This window comes from Anas platyrhynchos, chromosome 14 (assembly GCF_047663525.1).
Source record: "Anas platyrhynchos isolate ZD024472 breed Pekin duck chromosome 14, IASCAAS_PekinDuck_T2T, whole genome shotgun sequence".
NCBI classification, from domain to species: domain Eukaryota; kingdom Metazoa; phylum Chordata; class Aves; order Anseriformes; family Anatidae; genus Anas; species Anas platyrhynchos.
In genome coordinates, this window is record NC_092600.1 from 8289689 (window position 1) to 8313905 (window position 24217).

The 24217-nt window shown below is 36.8% G+C and overlaps 1 protein-coding gene across 10 annotated transcripts in view; it reads right to left on the minus strand.

The window, feature by feature from the left end:
• EBF1 (EBF transcription factor 1) overlaps window positions 1-24217 on the minus strand; it is a 272798-nt gene that overhangs the window by 15396 nt on the left and 233185 nt on the right. For all 10 annotated transcript variants that reach the window (XM_027468383.3, XM_027468384.3, XM_027468382.3 and 7 more), the window contains exon 11: window positions 17779-17867. In XM_027468383.3, coding sequence (XP_027324184.1) covers window positions 17779-17867 — 89 coding nt within the window. The remainder of the gene's footprint in view (window positions 1-17778; window positions 17868-24217) is intronic.

A 24217-nucleotide genomic window follows, 5' to 3' on the forward strand; every position in this document is an offset into this window, starting at 1 on the left:
CCTTGAACAACTCTTCAAATGACAAGCTTTTAGATGCATATTAGCATTTTTTTCAATTTTAAATTCTCTATAATATAAGATAAAACAGTTGTCATACTGCAGTAACTACTTATGACATATATAATGTCCTAAATTCAAAAATGAGATGGAGGATTTTTGTACTCCCAGTAAACATTTAGGCTTGCCTTTGCTGCACACCCCTCTCCCAGAACACACATTTAAATTATTTTCCACATATGAAGTGAGATGTAATATATAATTGAAAGATTTTTGAATCACTACATTGAAACCAATTCTGAGGAGTTAGTGTGCTACAGCCTTTCTTTTCTTTTTTTTTTTTTTTTTTTTTTTTTTTTTTTCCTTCACATAGCTTGACCACAACCATTAGCTGTATAATCATGGACAAGCAGACTACAAGTAACGTTCAGGTACAATCAATCCTTATTGCTTTACCAGAGTCATCAGAACACTAAGTAGCCCTTTTTTCCTCATGTTGAAGATACAAACTGGAGAGTAGAAGTGTTTCTGAAAAAATATTATATTTTTCAAATATGATTGTAGATGGAAAATTACTACACAGGTGTTTGACTTTGCAAACTAGGATTTATTTCACTTCAGTAGAAATTGTTTGCACTATATATTTCACTAATGCAAAATTAAAATGTGATACAGAGCCCACAAACCGCTTTGGAATATTGTTAACCTAAGCTGTCATTATGCCAAATTACTTAAAAAAAAAAAATAAAAAATAGTCAATTCTGCTCCACCTGACTAATCATAGTTATTTATGTAATGCTGAGCTAAAAATCTCAGAATGCATCTAAAAAGAGATTGAAGACCATGTTAAAAAATTAGGTAATTACATGCAATCTTGCAGCTGCTCTACCTAATATCAAATATATTCCAGTTCCTAAATATTGCAAGTTATTTGATGCAATATTATGTTGTATGTAAATAAAACTAATTGTCATGATGTTTTACTGAAGTGTGCTTGACAAATAGCATTCAATTTTCCTAGCTAGTCAATGGTTATCTTTTTCCAATATCTTCGTAGCCTGTAAATTTGAGTTTCATACTTTCTCTAACAATATTTTCACACAATAAAAGCATTTCTTGTTTATGACATTTTCAAATCATACAAAGTAGATTTTACACAAAAATTCCTGTGTCAGATACTGGTATCTTCTATTCCAGAGCTGATGGTAGTTCTTACAGACACAAAGTAGCTTTAAAGATACACAGTAAAATGCTACTACAGACATGCTCAAGGCATTAACGTTTTGTTTTCTGAATGCAGTTAAACCTTTTGCAGCTCTGCCTAAATTACCATAGAAGCTACCATTATGACTTCACGTACAAAGGAACCCCCAAAGTCCTCTATAAGTTAGAGCAACAGACCTTGCAAGGTGCTTGGATTGCGGTGACCAGAAAATTGTTCTCACCTCCATGTCATTACGCTCACAGTGAAGCAGCCCCCGAGCATGTTTGTGTTCGGGATCTAATATATTGCCTTTCAATCAGAGCTGAGAGCCACTGAACACATAGACAGAACATGACGAGCAGGTCAGGAAAGCAATAAAGATTTTACAGAGCTGTCCAAGGTGCTAAATTTACTCAATAATGGGTTTGGCACCATAGTGTTAACCTCTCATTTACTACCAGTTTGAGGGACTAAATTGAAGTAGCTGACTTCATTTACCTTGAAATGTATATTTTATGACATTATGTAAGTAGATTGAAAGGGCACTGCAGTTTTAACAATTTAAAGGCTAGAGCATGTTTAAGATGAAGCTTGAATATTTATTGTATATTGCACTTAAACTATATAGTATATTAAAATGCATTGATTAAATTTGTAAAAGGTATTATAAAAAAGGACAGCTAATATAAAAGATCTATGTCTTTTAAAATCCAATTGATACTGTATGTTACCACTGCAATGGTGATAAACAGATAGATAGGTGGACAGAGAAGCAGACAGACATCAAAAAGTGAGTGAAACTCACATCCTACAAAAAGAAATCTCTGCACAAGCTCAAGGTCTGTTATCCAGATTTCTTTTGTTCACAGAAATTATTCTTTGCCTTCATCATGGAAACATAGATTTTCCTAGCAGTAAGTGGGCATCATGTAAGGTCCTTCCAATTGAATATGCAAGTGGAAATATTTCCTGAAGAGACAGAGTTTGACTAAAGCTAATATCTAATTTATGGGGGCATTTGTCAAAAAAGATCCACTCTTCTACTAATGTTAAAAGTCTGACAGCTTTTGGGTTAGAATAAAGGACTATGCAGCATTTCGTTTGAGGACCTTCTTGTCTTTCATTTTTTGTCAAATGACCATCGTTTTATTTCTATAAAACAACAAATGAGAAAATATAGAAAAGAATAAAATGTTATAATATACTACTTTATTTAAAATATTACTTAAAATATTATTATAGATTATTTAAAATATTATTTAAATTATCATCATATATTACTTTTTAAATTATAATCTATTACTTTAGAGATTAAATACGATGCATCAGAACTCTGCCCTTCATACAGCTACACAACACAGATCCAGAGTCCATTTCTATTCCAAAGCTGAAGCTGATTTTCTACTGATGGATTTGTTATTATTATTTTTATTTTGTGAAACAAAAATGCGATGAACTATTTCTATCATATTTTCTTCCTGAAAATAGTAAGGGATGTTTACATTAAAAAAAAAAAAAAAGTGGGGTAGTAAAGTCTGCTGTGACTTTGCATATTCCAAAATCACTGTAGGAAGGATTATATAAAGCATACAAGAATGACTGTGCTTTTAAAGCATGATGATTATAATTTAAATAAAATCCTCTTCTGATTGAATGTACCCTGGACCAACGTTACAGTGACTTTGCATGTTTTGTTTGTGACATGCATTCCTTTTAGTAGGAATCCATTAATATCATAAAACTTTCATTTCAAGTTTTATTACGACAGACACATTTTGTGTCAAGTTCTATCATGATGAACAAATTTTGTGACAGCTTTAAAAAAGATCTCTGCTGTTGACATCTGCCTTTTTAAAAAATATTATTATTATTGGGTGTCTAGTGAATATATCCACTTTTGTCCCAACACTACGGTGAGTCTAATCAGGAAAAGGGTATCTAGAGTTATAGTGAGTTACTCAGCTTTGGTAACTAAATTAGACAGTGTTCAAGATACTTGTTAAATGTAAATGAATTTTGTCAAGAAAAAGCTGGCCACAATATATAATACAGAGAAGCCACATATTGTATTATTGAGACCACCAAAGGATTTATGTACTTGTGGAGGGCGTGGGGGGGAAGCAGTTCTAGTGGACTGTGAGGCATTTATCTTATGTGTTGTCTAGATATCATATCACCTTCTAATGCTCTTTAGCATTGTAATACAAGAGAGAGCTCATTCATCTTCTGAGAGTGTACTTAGGGATGATGATGTCATTCATACTTCCTTGACTCTTATGTCTGACCTCCTGGCTCTGCCTTCTAACTTCCTACTCTCATGGCTACTTGCAAGAAAAAACCTCTTCTACAGAGTCAAAATACTGAACAGCAGACTCCAGTTCCTTTCTTCACCTTGCAAAGGTCACATTCTGCAAGTTCAAGTAAAAATTAAAATGTTTTGTGCTCAAAATTTTCCTTTCTTTTTCAATGGGTGAAACTTTCAATATACTGATGTAGGATATGTACTAAAACAAAGTTTTAAACTTAGAATTTGTATATGCACTATACAATAATAATAATAAACCAATAAACATAAAGTTGTGAACACATCTTTTTAATTCTAATGGTAAAGATAGTATTTAGGTAGAGAGCCATTTAGAAGGATGCCACAGATCTAAAATGCCAGTCATCTAGCTTGGTATACAAGAGTTTCAGCCTGCCCAGCACCTCCCATCTTTCCATATCTACAGGGAGCACTGCATTATTATATCATTCTCAGCAATTATATTTTTATAAAAGACTCATAAAAGGCATTCAAAATGTAGAGATACTCCATTTACTGTAAAACCAAGCAAACTAAGCCAGCTTCATGGGAAGTATAAAATAGCAGGGCCATTTCACTAGAAAGATTTTTGTACTCACATAAAATGAAAACTTTTCTACTAAACAAACAACTGAATTGTTTCCACATATTATAATTTAATCATACTGAAGAAGTAAACACAATATCACAATGACAGGAAGTAAAATGAGAAAAAGACAACATAGTTAAAAAAAAAAAAAAAAAAAAAAGCTTCTGCTTACCGCTTCCTATAGGATGGAAGTGCACTGAATCAGTCCTGTTACTGAATTTCAATGGCAATTTCCAGAAAATAAGTCTACAGTGGGAGCTAGAACCTTAGCTTTTCCAAGCCATTGTAGTCTCATCAGCCTCCACCCAGACTGAAAATCACAGCCTAACTCTACAGCACTAAAAACAGTCATGCATGACCTTACCACCTGCTCCACAATGAGCCAACCTTATAAATAAAATATAGAAAGCCTATATGAGGCAGCAGGAAGAACAAACACTGATGTGCAAATGTGAGCAGGCATCTAGCCATAAATGTTGAGAATCAATGATTAAAACACCTCTTAACCACAAAGGTGATAAATGAATAGCAATAAGGAAAACACACCCTATTCAAAAAACCTCCATTGGAAATACTGATGACAAAAGAAGGAACAAAATGATGGTGATCATCTGTAAGTCTGTCATTGCAAGTCTCCCATCTTACCCTTGTTATCCTCCTGTTAATTTGATGTACTTAGACACACACAAAAAAGTATCAGCCTCCTTTTTTAATCCACACCACTCATGCCGCTGGTCTTCATTTCCATAAATGATGGGCATGTAACAATGGCAACTGAATTAGTAGCTGGCACAGATGTGTACCTCATCTAGATACACAGTAACGTGGAATAAACTGGCATTAATATAGTTGCACTGGAATAACCCTTTGAATAAACTGACATTTGAGAGTCTGGATGCTCCCACCATATTATCATCAACTGAAGCATCTGGCAAGTAATTTGGACAGTTCTGTTGCTGAAAGCTCTGGAGTTCTCTGCTAATGTTAGGTCTCTAAGTCAAAGAGAGAAGAGTGGATGTGTGAAAGCTGATAAGCAGAACTAAAATCACTCTGCCAGTGTTTATAAAAGTGTCCCTCTTTTAGGGACTTTAGGCAATGGTGACTGAATTATCAATTGGTGATTGATAAAGACTCTCAACTATATCCCTCAGGTGGCTGCAGAACTTTTGATTTTCCTAAATACGTTTCCAATATGGATTTCCCCAGATAAATACACCAGACAAAGGCATTTATAGCATTTAGAGATGGAACTATTCAGAGTTGTCAATTTTTAACCCATGAGGCCATACCCACACAGCACAGGATTGGTAGATATTACTACATTCTATTCTCATATCTATTTACATCCTATAGCACATCAACTGGTGTCTGGTAGCTGTCAGTCATATTTGGAATTCTCTAACACTCTCATTAAGAAATTGAGTAAATGGTAACTCTCTGGCATCTTCTATAGCATTTCCCACGGGTTATCTTGCAAGCTCACACTGTGAGGATCTAAGGACAGATCCCCTCAGTATGAAACACAGCAAAAGCATGAAAGGAAACACATTTTCATGCTGTACAAGAGGTTGCAGAATTTATCCCAGCAATGCAAAGACCATTTTCTTCTGCACATGCTTTTCCTTAGTTATGCAATCCCCTCTTTCAAACTATGATCAGTTTGTCAGATCCAATGAATCACTAGAAGACAAAATAATCTATAAATTAATCTATAATCTAAAAATTTATCTATAAAATAGATCGTGAATGGATAAATCCATGTAAGTACAATTCAGTGGCTAACACTCTTCACCACCTTTCTTTACAGAAGTTCCTCCATTCTACCAGTTTACAGTGACTCATGCTATTCCCAGCTGTCTAGGTTACAAAAAGGTTTCCCAATTTACCCATGAACACATGAACAATAGAGAACATTAGATTCTTCTCTACCATCTGATACAAAGGTTGGCCCCAGTGACCTAAAAGCATATTTCACACACTAATTTTTTCTTATATGCCACATCCACCTGCAGTCCCTGGGCAAAACATACAAAGAAACATGCACAGAACAATCTCAGATAGGAAACTCAAGCACTTCTTTTTGAAAATTTACCCCAAACCATTTCTACCAGCACCTACAGGACTTTGAAACAGATGTTCATTATTGAGTTTAATGAGGTTTTAGTTTTTTGTGTCTTTATTTTTGCATATAGAAGATTTTGTGATAGTTCTTCCCCTGCTCTCCATAGTATTAACATTCCTGTTTCTTGAAAACAGATGAGAGTTGCAAGGAAAAAAAAAAAAAAAGAGAGAGAAAAAAAAAAAAAAAGAAAAAAAGAGTTATTACTCGCAGTCTTCTCCTGACCATTTTATACCCATATATTTTTGGAAAGTTGTCAAAGTCCCCTTATGGAAGAAGAAGAATGTTTTAAATTATTTGAAGGGTCTGGACTTAAGCAAACTTAAAAAGAATTTGGTAAAATGAACAGAGACACTAAATTCTGAGACTGTCGTTCAAAGATCCTGCACAGGCTGTTTTAGAAGGTTTAGTCTGCAGATTATATTCTTGTGCCAATTAGAAAAATTCCTGAGAATACTGGGGATTAAAAAAGATTAAACATGCCTTGTAATTTTATATGTGGTACAATGTAGATATCCAATTATGTGTTTGTAACAGTGAAAAACATTTTACTTAGCAAATAGGCTGATATCTTTTTCCTGTCATTTGTATGCACAAAGAATTTCCAAACACAGGTCAAGTTGTATCCCTTTTAAATTGTTCTCCTATTAGGTCAAATCTGGAATGTATTGGGTGGCATAATTCACTTGACTGCATTTAAATCTATAAAGATATATAATTATGTTTGGTATTGCAAGGCAAGAATGTAATCTGAATTCAATCAGCAGAGCTATCTAGCAATTAAAGTGTAACTTGTATATATATGTGTTTTGTCTGTTTCATTTTCAGAATTGTTCTGTATTAGTGCTTTTACCCATATAAATATCTGTCATATATACACCAAACTATGTATTTTCTGTAAAAAACACATGCTCACCTATATGAAATTAATTAAACAATCCCTCTGCATTTTGTTTTAATGAAGACTGAAAAAAAATGACAGAATATTTCTAAGACCTGTGAAACTGTCACTCTGTCAAATAATGAAGATTTTTCTCGATTGTGTGCTTCAGGTAGGAAGTGATAGTAGCTAGAAATTGAGAGTTCAGGTTACTTTTAATAACGGGAAGAAAACTGAAAAATAAGACACACTGTAATTCTGACCTACAATGATGTTCCACTATGTTCTGTAGAGAGAGAGTGCATAAAAATGTTGAAATAGAGACTGGAATAACGTAGGTAGATTTTAGTATTACAGTTAAAACACTGCTCAGTCATAACCTCTACAAATGACTACTTTCACTTACATTTTATCATCGGTATAATTAAAAGAAGTCTCTTGAAAGGGGCATTCTCATTACAACGGAGGACCACTTCAGACCCAATTGAAATGAAAAGACAGAGCATAGATTAGGTGTAGATACCAAGTGGTAATTTCTAGGGAAGCATAAAATGCCAAATATGTAACAATTATATTTTATAACTATGTGTTCAAAAGACTTACAATATTTTATTATACAAAGAGGCTTTAGCTCAGAGAGCTTCATTGAAGTGCCTCCTAGCATATATGCTAAAAAGCATTCAACTTTTTTTCATCAGAAGCAAAAGGTATTTTTCTCCTGATATCATTTTTTAAAAATATTTGTCCTTAAAAAGTCAACTAAAATTGTCCAAAGTCAGTATAAATGTTGAGTAAGAGTATATGTAAAATATTAAATTTATCTGACATTTCACAGTCATATGAATATCCTTTCCTGAATATTTCCATGATATAAAAGCTTGTACACCATCTTATACTACCTAGGGCTCCTTTTTAGTGGTGAGTGAAAAGATTACTATTTCCACTTCACCACATATTTTATGGAATTGCTTCAAAATTCACCACTGATTTTTCAAAACACATTAATATTTCAGCAACTTTTTTGATCATCAAAAACTCTTAGTTTTAAGCTGCAAAACTGAAAGAAAATTCAAATTACCAAAACATTCATAAAATTTCTTTCCTGTTTATAAAATAATACTCTTGCACACATTTTATTTGTCAAAAGCTCACACTGAAAAAATTAAGCACCTCTATTCTGAAAAATGCTAGGATTTCCAGAGACAGAATACTAAATACAGATGGAATTATGACTATAGAATTAGTAAATACTCATCCTAAAGAACTAGTCCTACAGAACTAAATTAACTGAGACAAATTCCAAAATTTCTGTATCTTAGATCTCCCATATATGAACAAAAAAATGTGCAATATATGTGTGGCACTGCTTTAAAAAATACTTCTGTTTTGTTTCCATTTTCTTCTCAGCAAGCATATCAAGTGTCATCTATAGTCAGAAATAGATTCCAAAACATTCCTTAAAACAAAACTAAAATGCATATCTGTGTTTACACAAGTAGCATGAGATTGTATGCTATTGTACTTAGAGGACATTTCAGTCCAGTTGAGTTATATCAACATAAGTTACATGATTGACTTTTACAACAGAAAGAAAAGGTTGTACTCAAACAACGGTTATTGCCTCAATGGAAAAAAAAAAATCAATGAAAGTAAAATGAACAAGAGATTTTGTCTGAGTTGCAGTTAATACTACTGAAGAGCTATGGATATTAAAAGGTCAACAAATAAATTAGTCCAAGTGTTATGAAATGAATGATTTGGCTTATAATTGTATTGAGTGCAAATTGTTCACTGCCTATTAGACCAGGTAATTTTTAACCATGGAGCCTCAATTACTGTTCCATAAGCAATAATATAGTTGTAAGAGCCACCGGTTCGATCGAGTGACCTATGAGACGCGCCAGGACAGCTGACTTTGCTATGATGGATCACTGAGCCTGATCTCCAAATGGTGCCAAACCTTCCCTTCCCGCGAGGAGATCTCATAAAAGAAACATTACTGTTTGATTCATTTTACCAAAATGTTTGAGTTTTCAAGTGTCAGCAGTTAAGTATAGATTGTGAAACTCTGTATTTCTTAGAAGAATTACGACAACAGGCATCCTATTGCTTCCAGCACTCTGCTAAATGGCATCATGATGGTAAGGAGGATGCTTTTTCTGCTGCTCAATTGGACTGTGTTGTGAGAAATACACTGCAATCACATTTTACATCACCACGTAAACCACTGCCTAACACCTAAAACCAGGCAAGAAATGGAAACAGTAGGTGAGATTATAGACATTACTTCACACTTCTGCAATGCCCTGCATTCAAAGATCTCAAAGCACCACTTTAATGGGAACCAATTAAACTTCACAACGTACTTTCTAGGAAAACATTCTCTCTCCCCCATCTTCATCAGAAACAGCCTTAACAGGTAGCTGTTTGGCTGAAGTCACAATGGTCTGTGGTTACAACCGAGGCAAGTTTTGTAGGGTGAGGTAATATCTTTTATTAGACCCACTGATACAGGTGAGAAAAGGTACAGCCAGCATGCAGGAAACAAGGCACATGCACCCAAGAGCTTGTCTGTGTTTTTGTTTTTTTTTTGTTTGTTTGTTTGTTTGTTTGTTTTTCCAGTTATAATAGTTAGTTTAGTATGAGATTACCACTCCCTACAAATCATGATAGCCTTAAACAGGGAAAAGGAATTAATCTGATATTGCTTTCATGCTATGAAGTAACATCCAAGGCACCTCACGAGGAGGAAAGGCAGTAGCTGTTTCCCCATTGCTCCTAAGGGCATGGTGTTCCTTGAGAGTCAGTGCTGGAAATACAGCAATAAAGGTCTCACTACACTTCCCACAGGACTGGGCCTTAAAGGACAGCAACTGTGCAATAACTCTGCGTATCTGCTCTTTCTTCACAGATACAATAAATTGAAGACGTAAATGCAATTCCTGAATTATCACATAATCTGTGTAGTAGAAACTAAGCTAATAAAAAGCCTAATTAGAATAGATTGTACCACATACAACCAAATCCTGTTTATATTGTCACTCTGCTATATTTTTGATAAATCACTACATTCAGTCTATTGGGAGGGTGATTTTCTATTTCATCTCTCCATTGAGCAAAAAAGTGCCACGTGACTGGAGTCTGAATTTCAATTTTACCAGCATACAGTTGAACTGAATATTATTTGGCACAATGCAGTGTACAACTGAGCCACTAAATGGCTGATTTACTAAATTATTATTAGATGAGCCCTTGCTGTTCCAAGTGAAAGTGCAGTCACTGTCTCTCTTCATGGTGTGTTCAAATTGTTCTGTGTTTAAATATTCAGCATGAGGCTAATGTGAACTGATGAACTGAGACTACAAACATTCACTTTCAATACAGACAGAGAGACAGAGATGCAACATATCATGTGGCCTGCGGAAGTGAAAATGATTTATATTTAAGGATGCTGCTGCCTACTTCCATTACTAAAAGATATTCTTAATTAGCTTTGTGTTTGAATCAGGAGTTTGGAAATGTAACTAAACAACTCCAAAAAAGAAATAGCTGCGTGGACATGAAGGCTTCAGAATTCCGGTGAAGTGGTACATGAGCCTGGGTCTCTCTGCCAGTAAAGCACATGAGCTGCCACTGCAGTTGCATACTTCGCTATCTTTAGTATTTGAGTTGCAATTTAAGAGCATCACTTGCAATTCTGTCTGCAGCAGCAGAAATCCTACAAAATGCAGATGACTGACCATGATGTGAAATCTATGACTTTTTGACACAGAGGGGAGAGGAGGGAGAAAAAAGAATATATATATATATATATATATAATATATATATATAAAAGGTTAAAAAAAGAAGCAATTTCTTTACTGCCACCTGCTGGAGTAGACAATAACCCTTTGTCATACAAAAACAACAAGCATCTTCACTTAGAGGACAGTTACAGCAAGCATTTAAAATAGTGTGATCCCAGACACTTACAGTAGATTAGAATTTTTTATTGGTGCTGTGTTGCCATAACAACATAAAGACAGCAGATGACTTAAGCTAAGCTTGCAAAGCAAAAGGCTGCTCATCTGGCAGTTAAAATGAATACAGTTCACTTCACAAGTTCCCCATATGGACCCTTAGTGTATGGTAATGAGGATACCATATGGTGGAAGAAAATGCACAGAGAACAATTGTGCTCTACTGGATGAGTGAAGTGAGCAGGAAGTTATGAGGAAACACAGGAGAGAGATTTCTATGTGCTCTCTAACTCACGGGTTTCTTTCAGAGGGGGGTTCTCTCTCTTCTTAATCTTCCTCTTAATATATACATGCATAGAAATGACAGAGAAACATATTGTACATTTTGCAACATCATTCATCATAAACTGTCAGCTGTGTTTGTAAATCAGCCTAGTAAGATCTTATAAATTTGTAATTCTTAAAAGGTAAAAGTGCTAAGTTTTTAGACAAAGTGCAGGAAAATTTAAGCACTTCTGACAAGTAGAAACATTAGTGGTAATCATTTTAAAAATGCTTGCATCTTTCTGCCTGCATGTTTAGCTGTAAATAATGCCGCAATGAATAAAAGCTTTAAAAAGGGGAGGGGGGGTATGAAGTAGAATAAATATTTTTTATTTCCAAAAGAATAACAAGTAATAGTTGATCAGAACCATATGCATGCTAGATTCTGCTGTAAATGTACATATGCTATACCCTACACTGTACTAACCGGATGCTAAACCTGGTAAGACAGCTTGCTAAAGGCTGCAAAGTCAATTTTGTACTACACATGCTTCATAAAAGATGAATATAAATGCATTAGTTAGACACGGTGAGCTAAATTAGAAGGTCAGGCAGGGCTGGAAGGGCTGAAATATCACACAACCAATGACTGTAATTACTCTTTTTTTAAGTCTATTAAGTGGTGTTGTTCTATCAAGGCTCAGGGGTATAGGACATGAAGTACAAGATAAAGTAATGTGTATTTATTACTCCCACGGGATCAATTTACTAGATATTTTCAGCTCCACAGAGCAAAATACACAAATGCAGCCTTTGTTACTTTCTTCAAACTGTGGTTTGTTCCTTCAGAGCTCTGTTCCTTGAAGAGACCACGTTTACCTGTTTGGTGCCTTCCTGCCACCCTCAGTTCATTGTTTTAAAATAATAACAATAAAGGATACAGGACTAGACAAAGACAAGGATCAGTCTTACAGGATGCTCAAACAAGTGGTTTGAGTTGCTCAGACGGAATGAGCAGTCTAGAAAATGCAACCCCAGGCATGATTTTTACCCCAAGGCAAAGCAGGAATCAGGAATGGAGAATGGCACAGAGCTCCTTGTCATCGTGTTAGCCCTGATCTATTAAAAGTTTTGTCATAGATTCTAAATTACACCATCTGCTCTAATCATTTGCTGAGTAAATGCTGACCCACTTATAAAGAAAACTCACTGAAATGTGCATGCACGCTGTTGACCTTCAGAAAGGAACGGGCTCCTTGCCAGCCACTTGTACGAGGCTTTGCCCTTCAGCGAGCAATGTGGCTGTCTCTCAGCTCTCCCTCATTTTGGACTCTTTGTGTATTCCCAAAGATGCCCCTTCACCTCTGACATGCAGCACCCCATAAGAAGGGTACTTCCATAGTAGCAGCAGGCATTTTGGCCATCTCTTTCTCAATAGCTTTGAAACTCAAAACCCAAACTTTGAAAACTGAATATTTTCAATAGGATAAATTGAAAATCAAAACCAAACAAGCCTTTCAAACAACTAACTGCCCAAACTGTTAATAAATGAAAAAAAAAAAAAAAATCCAACTGTGAGGGATTCAGTATCAATCTTAAATCTTGTCTCCCATTCCTAAAAATTTTACAGTACAGCATAAAAACCACTAAGCACATCTGATGCTTTCCTTGCTATAAAGATGAACTCCATCAGCTCCTCTTCACATGCCTCCTCTTCCTGCCTATACTCATTATACAAGTTCTCTATGAACCCCTTTGTTACACTGGGTGGAAAACATACACATATGACTAACTTAGGTTAAAATAGCATGAAAACACAGTATCTTGGGTGAGCAGACGGAGATCCATTCAGGAATTTCCACCAGGTCTGTCTGAAGAAGCAAACCTAAGTCGCTTTGGCTTCATTGCTATTTTAACCTCAGCCAGCAAGCCTAGGCCAACCCACCCACGTTCAGAGACAACCTCTGTTTGTAATATAAACAATTCTCATGTCACAGTGGATAAAGGGCAAATCTCTGGGATTTCATGGGGGAAAAAGACAACTGTATTTGGCAGTCACTGGTTCCTAATAACCACCTGTCTTCTATTAGTGTCCTAATGAGGAGGTGGGGTATGTCTTGGGGTCTAATGACTGACCAGAGGAAAGGAGCTGAAGAGAAGGTGGAGCCTGGTTGCGTGTGCTCTCTGCTCAGCGGGGAGGCCCCTGTGTACTAGAAACAGAGGCTCCACTTTCATCTACATGAAGGGAAACCAGAACTAAAGGTCCCTTTCAGGAAGGATGAGGGGTCTCTCAGAGAGCGCATTTAAGCAGCAGACTGGGAGGGAGAGGATGTCAGATCATGGAGGGGGTCGATGCTCTGACTTGCTTCTCCAACACAGAGTGAACAATCATGAGCTTAATTTAAATAAAAGTGATGAGTTGTAAGAGTGGTGAAAATGGCAAATAAATTCTAGGAAATTGCATATAAAGAGGAATCGTTGTTATTAAATCATTTAGGATGGATGTGTTTCAAATCTAGCTCACAGTTGAAACTGTTTTACGGCTGTAGCTGTGGAGTTCTAACAAAATTACAGAATCTCATTGTATCTGCCAGGGATTTATTTTAAGGATTGTAGGATGGTTACATAAATGAACCTCAATAGATTCAACATGTTGTTGTGATCTGAACTCTTCAGTGATTTCCACTGCAGTTATGTACGCAGGAACCAACAATGCATGTGTTTTTGTGTGCTCATATGCAAAAGCAGGAGACTGGGAGAATGCGCACGCACACGTGCAGACTTTCTCCCCAGCTCCACAGGCAGCCTTTCTGCAGACTGCTCCTCCAGGACAACGATACAATTTCTTAACATTAGCATCATGGTTTTTCTTTTCACTTCTCCCAAGAGATCTCTTGTTTCCTCTGATCTGCCTCCTGTCTGTATTAGAAAGGAAAGACTATACTACCCAGCACACTCCTGGTACTTGATCTCACTCCAAGCTTTGGGTGCTAATCCCACCACCCCTGTACTGCTTGTTTCTCCTCTTGGTGCATGCATCTGTGCGTGTGTGTGTGTACAGACAGGCACATCTGCTAGTGACAACCCTAAACTGGTTACTTTTTCTGCTCTGTACACAAAGGGAATGGGACTGTGGCCCATAGCTAGCGACACAGCTGAGCTGCCAACATCAGCTCCCACTCTTTCTTCAGAAACTATGTATTGCATTTCTACTTTAAACACATCTCTACTTTTCAACTATCATCTCACTACAGGAGGACATTCTCCAAAGGAATTTGGCCACTCACTGAAGCCAAATTTGGCCACTGGGAGAGACGAAAAAAAAAAAATCAAAATCTGGCTTTTTTCTTTGCCTACTTCCAGCAGATAGTTGGAACATTTCAAAAAGTTCATCCCATGCATGGACACTGAGTGGTTATGAAAATTGCATTTCTAAACTAGCGGAGATCAAACTTCTGAAATTCAATGCCTCAATGGTTTTAGAAATGCCTGTTGACACAAATATGGCTGTTAGCTCCCAAGCTCTGTAGTAGAGCATGTGCTAACATGCAGTTGGTGGCCTCAAGAATTCTCCCTGACTTCAGGATAACTCACACAGCAGAACCCTCTTGTTGGTCTTGTTGGGAAGTACTGCATGCCCTTTTGAACACAAACAGCATATCCAGTTCTGTTTCTTAAAAGATCTCTAACTCATCAGAAATGTTTCAATGGAATAAGAGACACAAACCCTAGCAGCAATTATAGAAATGTGTTTTGTTTTACTTATTTAACAAATAAAGTACAAGGTTTTCAGCGAGCGGAAGGCAATGATATGCACTGGCAGAACAATGGGAAAAATGGAAGAAAGGATATTTAAAGCTCTGAGCTCTCCTCTCTGCTGTCTTACTCTCTGTCTCTCTCATACATTTGCCCTCTCTGCCCGTGGTTCCACTGTGGAAGCCATATGGCTTCCAACTCTTTTCTAAGTAGCCACTGAGAATTGTCTATAGTGGAATACTGCCAAAGCCCTTCCTGGTTTAATGACATGGGGAAGAGCGCTGTGCAGTGCTCACCCAGCACAGAGACTCGCTGCGTCCTTGATTATGATTCTGGAGCCAGCAAGCGATGCTGGGAATTGAACCATCAGTGCCTCAAATGCAGAAGTCGACATGTGCCAACCCCTGCTGCATTCAGCCTCTGTGTGTGGCATATTAATGAGTCTTGAACTTGAGGTCCAACCTTCAAGCTTGCACACAAGGAATTATCCAAAGACAAAAAAGAGAAAAAGAAAAAGAAAAAAAAAAGAAAAAAAAAAAAAGAAAAAAAAAAAAAAGGTCCTCTTCATCCCTCTAACCTTGCAAAGAAATACTAGTTTCTTCACGAAGTTTGTTCAGTTCTTTAAGCAGTAACTTTTTCTTTCAGGCCATCAGTTGCACTTCTGCCTCTATAAATACAATTTATCTTGATTTAAAGACTTGAAAATCTATCTTGAAAAAGTACTCAGAAAAAATACATTAAGCCAAAAGGGTATGTGAGGGGACAGATGACTCAGTATTAACCTTCTTTCTCATACACTATCCATAATACCTGCTAAATATTGGAGTCAGGATATGGAGCTAGATGAAGCTTTCTTCTGCCTGTTTTTATGTTTTATGACACTAGATAGCAGAAATGTGTGATTATTAGTGAGGGAACAGTCTTGGTCTAAATGGGAAAAAGGAGGATGTAGAGCCTCATGGCTACTTTCCCATACCAGGAAAAGAAAAAAAAAAAAAAAAAAGTGTTGCTGGGCAACCCCCTCAATGCCATGAGCATCTGAAAGGGAGACCAATACCTGTGGAAATCAGTGCTGCATTTCAGCATCCATGTGCATAACCCAATCTGGAATTGCTCAGTCTTATTTTACTTGAATTTTCTCATTTAGAAACAGAAGCCACAAGCATTTAGTAGTCAGCTGGAACACTGGGTACAGGGAAATTTGCAGCATTTCTTTTGGTCTTGCAGATAGCTGGTACGTAATGAAGGCTGACCTCTAATTTTCTAAGAAACAATTCCTCTCTGTGTGCCTGTTTAATGACAGAAGCACAATACAGATGAAAGATCCCCTCCAGAAGGATGCTCTCTTGCTTTGGAAAGGGTTGCACCTCTGGAGGGAAATCTGACAACTTAGGAAAGCTGTCCTGCTGCAAATCTGTCCAAAAGTCAGAGAAAGGGACAGCTTGTAGAGGATGAACGGAGCCAATGTAAAATGTAACTCTCCAGGACAGCATGTTTTTCTAGTGGTAAGAGGGAAGGACAACACATCATCAACCCCCAAACCACAGCCTATAGCCTTCCTAAGCAAAGATAGAAGACTTAACATGCCTTTGAAAAAATCACATCTTGAATTTCATTTCCATCAAGAAATAAAGTAGTTACAATGTTCATGATCTCTTCTCACCTTAGTAGCACTTTAGAAATGTTAACTAACCAAAGCCCACAAGAATCCCCAATAAAAGCCTACGTACAGCTCGGGAAGCTACGGAAAGAAGGTCATAAGATTTATCCAGTCACGCAGGCTATACTGGATGTGCGTTATTTGAGGGGTCTGGCCTGAAACATCAGCTAAAGCACTGTTCTGTGGCTCAGGTCTGCAGCAATGAACAATGAGCAACCGTATTTCAAATACCCCCACTTTTTCAAATACCCCCACTTCTTCTGCAGCATATCTCAAAACTCACTGCAAATACTTGTCTGAGCAAGGTGCTGTGAAAGCACAGTACGGCAAGGTAGCAAGAAGGGATGTGAGTGCAGACCCAGATAGCATGTTCGCAGTATAACACAGAAGTACCAGAAGCCACATGAACTACCCTTTTTTTACTCAGCTTTTACTTGAAAGAAATCGACAAAGAAGTCTCCCACTTATTTTGATGTGAATGAACACCAAATCATTTTGCTACATATTGCTCTAATTATTTTAGAGATCCTGAAATACATCAGTACACTATTATTATCTTAAACCAACACATAGTGCAGCAGCACTATGGCAGCAGCACAACACATATTCCCTGAAGACCCAGATTACTTGATTTCATCAATGGTGAACTCAAAATTATGCAGGTACTACTGTGACACCAAAACTGAGAAGCATCGTTCTGCTATGAGTAAGCCACTCAGGTTCTAAAATACCAACCAAAAATATGCTCTGTATAAGGTATTTCAGAAGGCAGAGTAAGATTTGATTTTAAGATAGGTAGGAGATTTTTGAGTCAGCAGTGACTCAGATAGTCAGAGAAGTCTCATAAAGCCTATAATGAAAGTTACTTGAATGGGCTTCATTGGCCATGCCTCTCCTTCAGCTTAACTGGTTTGGGTGGCAAACTTGGACCATAACATTTACAGGACTTGCATTTTCAAGGAAAATTTCAAAAAGGGTTACTTTCAAACAAAAGCATGCAGTAAACAGTTTTGCCATATTTAATAAAACAATAAACTTCGTACTGACCTTTGGCAAGCGTTCAGGGTCACCAGGGTGCCGAGGGATAACCTTCTGTAACCTTTGGAAACCATAGTCAATGGTGGGTTCATTCAGAGCTGAAACAACAACAAACAAGGTGATGTGACAAGTGCATAGCAAGCAGGCTGTGTTGCACTGGAACAATTGGCAATGCACTGCAAACCAAGTAAAGGAAAATCTCCTTTTACTGAAATCAGCACAGACTATGAAGTCTTGGTTCAAACATTGTTTGAGGTTGGTTCTGAAGCTTCGGTTCAAACAGCAATGCAAACCTTCCCCCTTGTGTGCCTATGACAAGGTTGCTAGAAAATTTGTGGAGGTTGTGTACACACAATATTTCCAAATAGAAAGCAATTTTGATCTCTGAAAGACATGATGGAATTCATCTGGTAAGTGCTTTGCACCCTGTGTTTCATGTTACTTTTTTCCTCCTGTTTTCTTGTTATGAGGAAGATCCTTTGCGATGGGAAGACAAAAGAAGTAATGACTAGGATGTCTCTCTTGTTCCAAATTCTATGATACATTCTATATGTTCCATGTTCAATGGTCATGTATAATTTTGTTGTGAACTACGGACATTTGTCTTGGCAGAGGCTTTATTTTTCACTCATCAAAATGAAGTAAATGACATAATTCCCACTGATTTCAGCAGCCCAGGTCAGACCCAATCAGTGCTAAACTGTTCCAAAAGACCTAATGAATTTAAAAAGACTCATCTTTCCCTGGTCCTTGTCCAGTAAAAGAGTAGAGAAATGGTGGAGGTAAAACACTTGAATCTTCATGAGAAAGCTGGCCTCTCAGCATTAATCACAGCTCTGACTGTGCCAAGCCTTTAAGCACATGCTTATCTGTAAGCACATACTTAAACCCATTTGATTTCAGCAAAGCAAATTTGAGCATATTATATTTTTCATACGATTGCCTGTAATTACAGGGGACTGCACTGAATGACCTTCTAGCTATATTTCCAGTCATATGATCACTTTAAAACTCAGATGTTAGTGAGACTTCAACATGTGCTTAAAATTTCCTAAGTGCTTTGGTGAACTAGAACAAGAGTCAAGCATTCTCAAGCATCTCTAAACTGCAGCACATCATGACTCTCCCATGCCAGTAGAGACAACTAAACTTTCTACAGCAATTTGTTAGCTTTTTTTTTTTTTTTTTTTGGAGTTCAGTGATGTTTTTTTCCCCCCAATATGAATCTTTATATTTTTAGTTTTTTTTTGGTGGGAAGGAAAAACCTAACAGTTTATTGTTGTTGTTGTTGGGGGGGGGGGATTCACTTTAAAGTTTTTCTTAAACATATTTTGCCTTACCTTATTAATCACAATTAATTTTTTTATTATTTTTTCAAAAGCTCTGCCTATGAAATTATGAAGACATTTTGCACCTTGCATTATGATGGTTTTATTACAAACTTTATTATGGGGCTTGAATAATACCATCTGATTCATGTGAAAAGATTTAGCATCAGTGTACCTCCCAGTCTCGCTTTGTGTAAGCACTTCTTTGTGGCTCACTGAATTACACAGCTCCATCAGTCTCATCAAGTGTGGCACAATTTGTCCATATTCCCACATTTTAAGTGAAGAGCAATTTTTTGAATGGTTGGACCTATCTTTTATTTTTCCAAGTGTTTCCTTTCACACCCTGGCCACACGCTGTCCACTCTATTCTGTAGTTTTGCAGAAAATATCATGGTACGTGTGTTTGTAAACATCTGATTTCATTACCTGTGAGTTTCCTTACATGGCTTCCTACTGCTGACCCATGTAGTTTAGGCCTTCTTCAAATTTTACAGTAAATTAATTTACTGCTCTTTATATTTATTATCAAAACTACTCTGAGAAGATTAAAAAAAAAAAAAAACCAACACTGTTCTAATTTACATTTCTTTTGCAAATACGTTAGAAGATTTTAGCATGCTTCTGTCAAATGTGTTTCTTCTTTAATTCATTCTGGTTTATGGCCATTTTCCCCTTACATCCTTTGGGAAAGTAGTTACTAAATTCTGCAATATTATAAATGGAGGCCAGTTTTGAAATCCCCCCAGAGATAGCAGTCATTTTCTCATATCTTCCCACACATTCGACACATTTGAAATCCACAGAGTATTTCCTGTGAGTATTTTCTGAACTAAATGACCAAAAAAAAATGTTAATTTTATGGTCCAATCTCACAAGGCATCAAGAATCCTCTGAGAGATATTGAAAACTTTTTCTGCCTCAAATTCCTTAAGCTTTGCTTTAGTTGTGGGGAAAAGGCTGCGCACAGCAATTTGCTAGAGTGGGTGGGTCCTAAGCAGTAGTTGTCAAATATCACTCATTAGTCCATATCCATTCAACCCTTGCGGTCTTAGATATGTATATTAAAAAAAAAAAAAAAAAAAAAAAAAAAACTTTACTGCCTGAACTTCCAGCCACAGATTGGACAATATCAACCCTCCATTCCTACTGTCATTTATAATCCAAGTCAAATGCAATTAGTCATATCTCAGAGAAAGAGCCTTGTTTAAATATTTAACCCCAAATTCAACATGGAATACACACCAGTTCCTGCATCAGTAGCTGGCAAAAACTCCAAAGAAAAGGTTATATTCTAATCTCCTGGCATTGCAGAAAAGCCAGTTCTCAGCCCACCACTCACGGCAGCTAACATGCAAGGTGAGATACCAGCTTCATGCAAGGTTTTCTCTCTGTCTGCTGGGAGAATAAGGCTGGTCTCTGCCTTTGAAGTCCATTCACAACACTTTTCCCAGTGCTCTAATTCAAAGAACATTTTATTTTCCTTGATTGGAAAAAGGAATCAATAAGGAATACAAACTCGCTGTTTATGTTCTTGACATCCATACATTAAAAACAAGCTAACACATACTGTACTTAAAATGCATTCCAATTACCCTAAATTTTAAAAGTACTATTGAAAGTACTACTAACTTTAAAAAACTGTATTAAATTCAAATAGGTCCCAAGGCTAATGGAAGCAATTTGTATACCAACCCAAACTGACTGGCCCACTTTTCAAAATACAGGTATGATAATCTTGCGGTTTTAAAAGGACATTTAAATTGAAAGACTGTGAATTTAGTACATAATTATACCAATAGAACCCTTTAACTTGTCAACTTGTAAATCTAAAAGGCTATCAATCATTTCTAAAGAGGAAATAAACCTTAAAATTCTTTGATTGACAGTGCTTACTTTTTATGTGAAAAAAAAGGAGTAAAGTGGCCAGAAATCCATTTACAAAAGTACATTGTTTTACATAGGTGAGTAAAAAGCCAATAATTACACCTCCAAAAGACATATAAATCAAAGTAAGTACTTTTCCCTCACTTACATATTTTAAGTTGCAGTAAACTTCAGGTAACTTTTTATTAAAATACTTTTCCAAATGCAAAGCTTATTGAAGCCATTAATAGAGTAGCATTTTCATTTAAGCTAATATAATCATTTTTGCAAATACAAGATTTAAGCCATTTTTCTCCTTCCAAACAATAAACTTCCAGCCTGTCTCTTGTGTGAATTAGCTAAAATTACACCCAGGTGTACAAAATCTGTCTATCTATCCTAGTGTATGAGTTAAGGCACAATATTTATTATTCTTACCATTTTATGAATTACTTCTTAAACCCTTGAGGAAGAACTTTCTTTCAAATTAGACTCTAACAGAATAAGCCATGGAGCTCTTTATGCAGTGAGTCTAAAGCCATAACTCCCAAAATCTAAGGCTTTTAATCAAGAAAATGTACGATGCCTATGGAAATAAGGATGCGTACATTATATTCATCTTTTCAAAGTCCAACTTATTTTTCAACAGAAATGCTGCTTATACCTCTGAGAAAAATATTTCCACCATAACTATAACTTCAAATTCTGCTCAAATAATTTTAATAACTGCATGTAGATAACCCACCATCTTAAAAAGTCTTTCTCTTTCTCCTCTTTTTTTTTTTTTTTTTAAACTAGGCAGTGGAAGGATTTTTTTATGATTTTTTTTTTTAATATTTCACATAATGAATTCCTACTGTGTCAATAAAGCTTTGGTCGTTAATTGAATGACTGTCTGATGTATCTGAGAGAGGAATTTGTTTCTCTGGCCATGCTGCCAACTTACAGCAGAATGATCGACACTTAATATCAGCAATTAAAAGGACCTGTTCAAATATCATATGGAATTCGTAGCTTGGGGTAGTGTAGGAGAACTCTTCACCGAGGAAAACTCATTCAGTGAATGCAGAGTGTAATTGAATTAGACACATTTTAACATTATTATTCAAAGAAAAATAAACACACACTACATAGAAGCATTATGGAAATATTTCAGAACGTAAACCATATCCAGTTAATTTGTTTCCCATGCATTCATGGTTTCATTTATTCCTTTTATTTCTCAGCCCTTGTTTCTTTTTCGTCCTGTTTGACCCAAAACCAATGAGAAAGTAGCACTTAGACCTATGAACTTCCCATTTTCCTTTCCACTGGAAAAGGCTGCAAGAGGAGAGAAGGGACTCTAAGGGCTCAAATAACAGAAACGAAAAGATACCACGAAAGTCTGAAGGTTACAGACAAATTGGCCTTACGTCCACAGGTCTATCAGTCCCTATTCCAGATGAGAAATCTGGTCTTGGTTGTTTTAAGTGAAACTCCCAGGGAAGGGCTGCATGTGGCAACTAAATGTCCCACGCTGCTTGTTTCTGTGGAGCCCCAGAGAGTTGCTGGTTTTCTTGGCAAGACAGAGGCATCATAGGAGAAAGTTTGCAGAAGGCAAAATAACCTGCAGAAGTGGAGTCCTATAGTGGCTGCAGATCACACCACAGGTTATGGCTAAAACAATGGCACAGAATAAGATTATTTAAACTCTACCTTTGTCTGCACAAGAGTTCACTTTCTTTAAATTTGGCCCTACAACAGAAGGATGTTTCAAGTCCTGAATTATCATGTCAAAGAGACAGGGCTTTGGTGTCTTCAGTGCAGTTGTTTTGAGTTTTTTCCTGTCTGCTGAGAGAATCTTCACCAACACATAAATAGAAGTTGACTCTGTGTCCAAGACACAGTTACGTGTCTCAACACCTCAAAGCCATAAAAGACTATGAAGAACTCCATACAAAAACGCTGAAGCAGACTCATGGCAATGAGGGCCAGGAACAGATTTAACATTTCTGTGCCCAGTAATTAAATTAGGCCAGAACATTTGAAGGCACAGAGAATTAACATTTTAAATAAAATCAAGAAATCAAGGGCAGCTAAGGACTTCTTTTCTTCTGGAAACATGGACTCACCTCCAGCAACTCAGGTGCCAACCTCTAGAATTATCTCTCTTCTTTTCTGATCTGTACTTCTGACTGTATTTCCCCACTGTATGGTGTGGGATGCATGTGGCACCAAATGAGAGCAATCTCTTGAACAGCTCTGGGGTCTGACTCTCCACTCTTACTGAGCATGGACTTTACAAGGAAACAGAAAGTGGCAGCTCCTGCCTGTTGTAGAGGCAAAATACTGCCACAGAGCTGATCCAGGGTGTTTGTGTTTGCTAACAGCCTCTGGCTTCTGCCTCCAGGCTTTGGGTGATTTTTGCAAGAAGCTCCTAACAGAAATAAATCCTTGACTCTGAGAGACAGCTGCCCGGGATAGGACAGGATAGACCATATTTTTATCAAGCTCTAGGTGCCAAAATGTCTTGCTAGGGCCCTGCAGTACAGCAATACTAACAATGGATGATATTACAAAGCAACGTCTTGATGTACCATGTTGTAAGCAAACCCTACCCAACAACTCATGCATAGTGGTCTCTTTTTGCCTGCTATACAACACAGCAAGAAAAAACCACTTCAAAACCCCACCATCACATATAAAAAAAAGTCTGTTTTGCAAATCTCCTTGCAAAGGCTATTCCTTTGCTAATTAAAGATCGTTAAATGAAAACATGCAAGCATTTGAGCTATTTGTTGTTGTTGTTGTGAATTTGGCTTGCTTTTTATAAAGTTTCCTTTCCACTGACTTTCCCTGGAGTGTTTATTCCCACAAGCAATGGAAAACGGAAGTGGGTGGGACAGTGAGAGCCTGCACAGAAAGGTTGGAGCTAGAAAGGCCCTTCCAGGGCTAACTCAGAATTTCCTTGCTTTTCTGGCCTCACTATTCCCTCACTTAAACATATTCTTGTGCACTGAATTTCCCTTTTAAAAATCTATCTGTGACACGATACCGTATTTTTAATTGGAAATAGAAAGAGAGAGCAATATCCAAAATGTAATTCTCATACCTTATTGCCATCTTATGTCCAAAAAGACAACATGTGTATGTACCAAGCAATAAGAAAAATGTAGAGTCATGTCAAATAATAAATCTAACACCTAGATCTCTTGAGTTTTCCTAGTGACTGCTCTTTACTTGAACTAAAGATGCAATAGGCCAGCTTTTGAGGC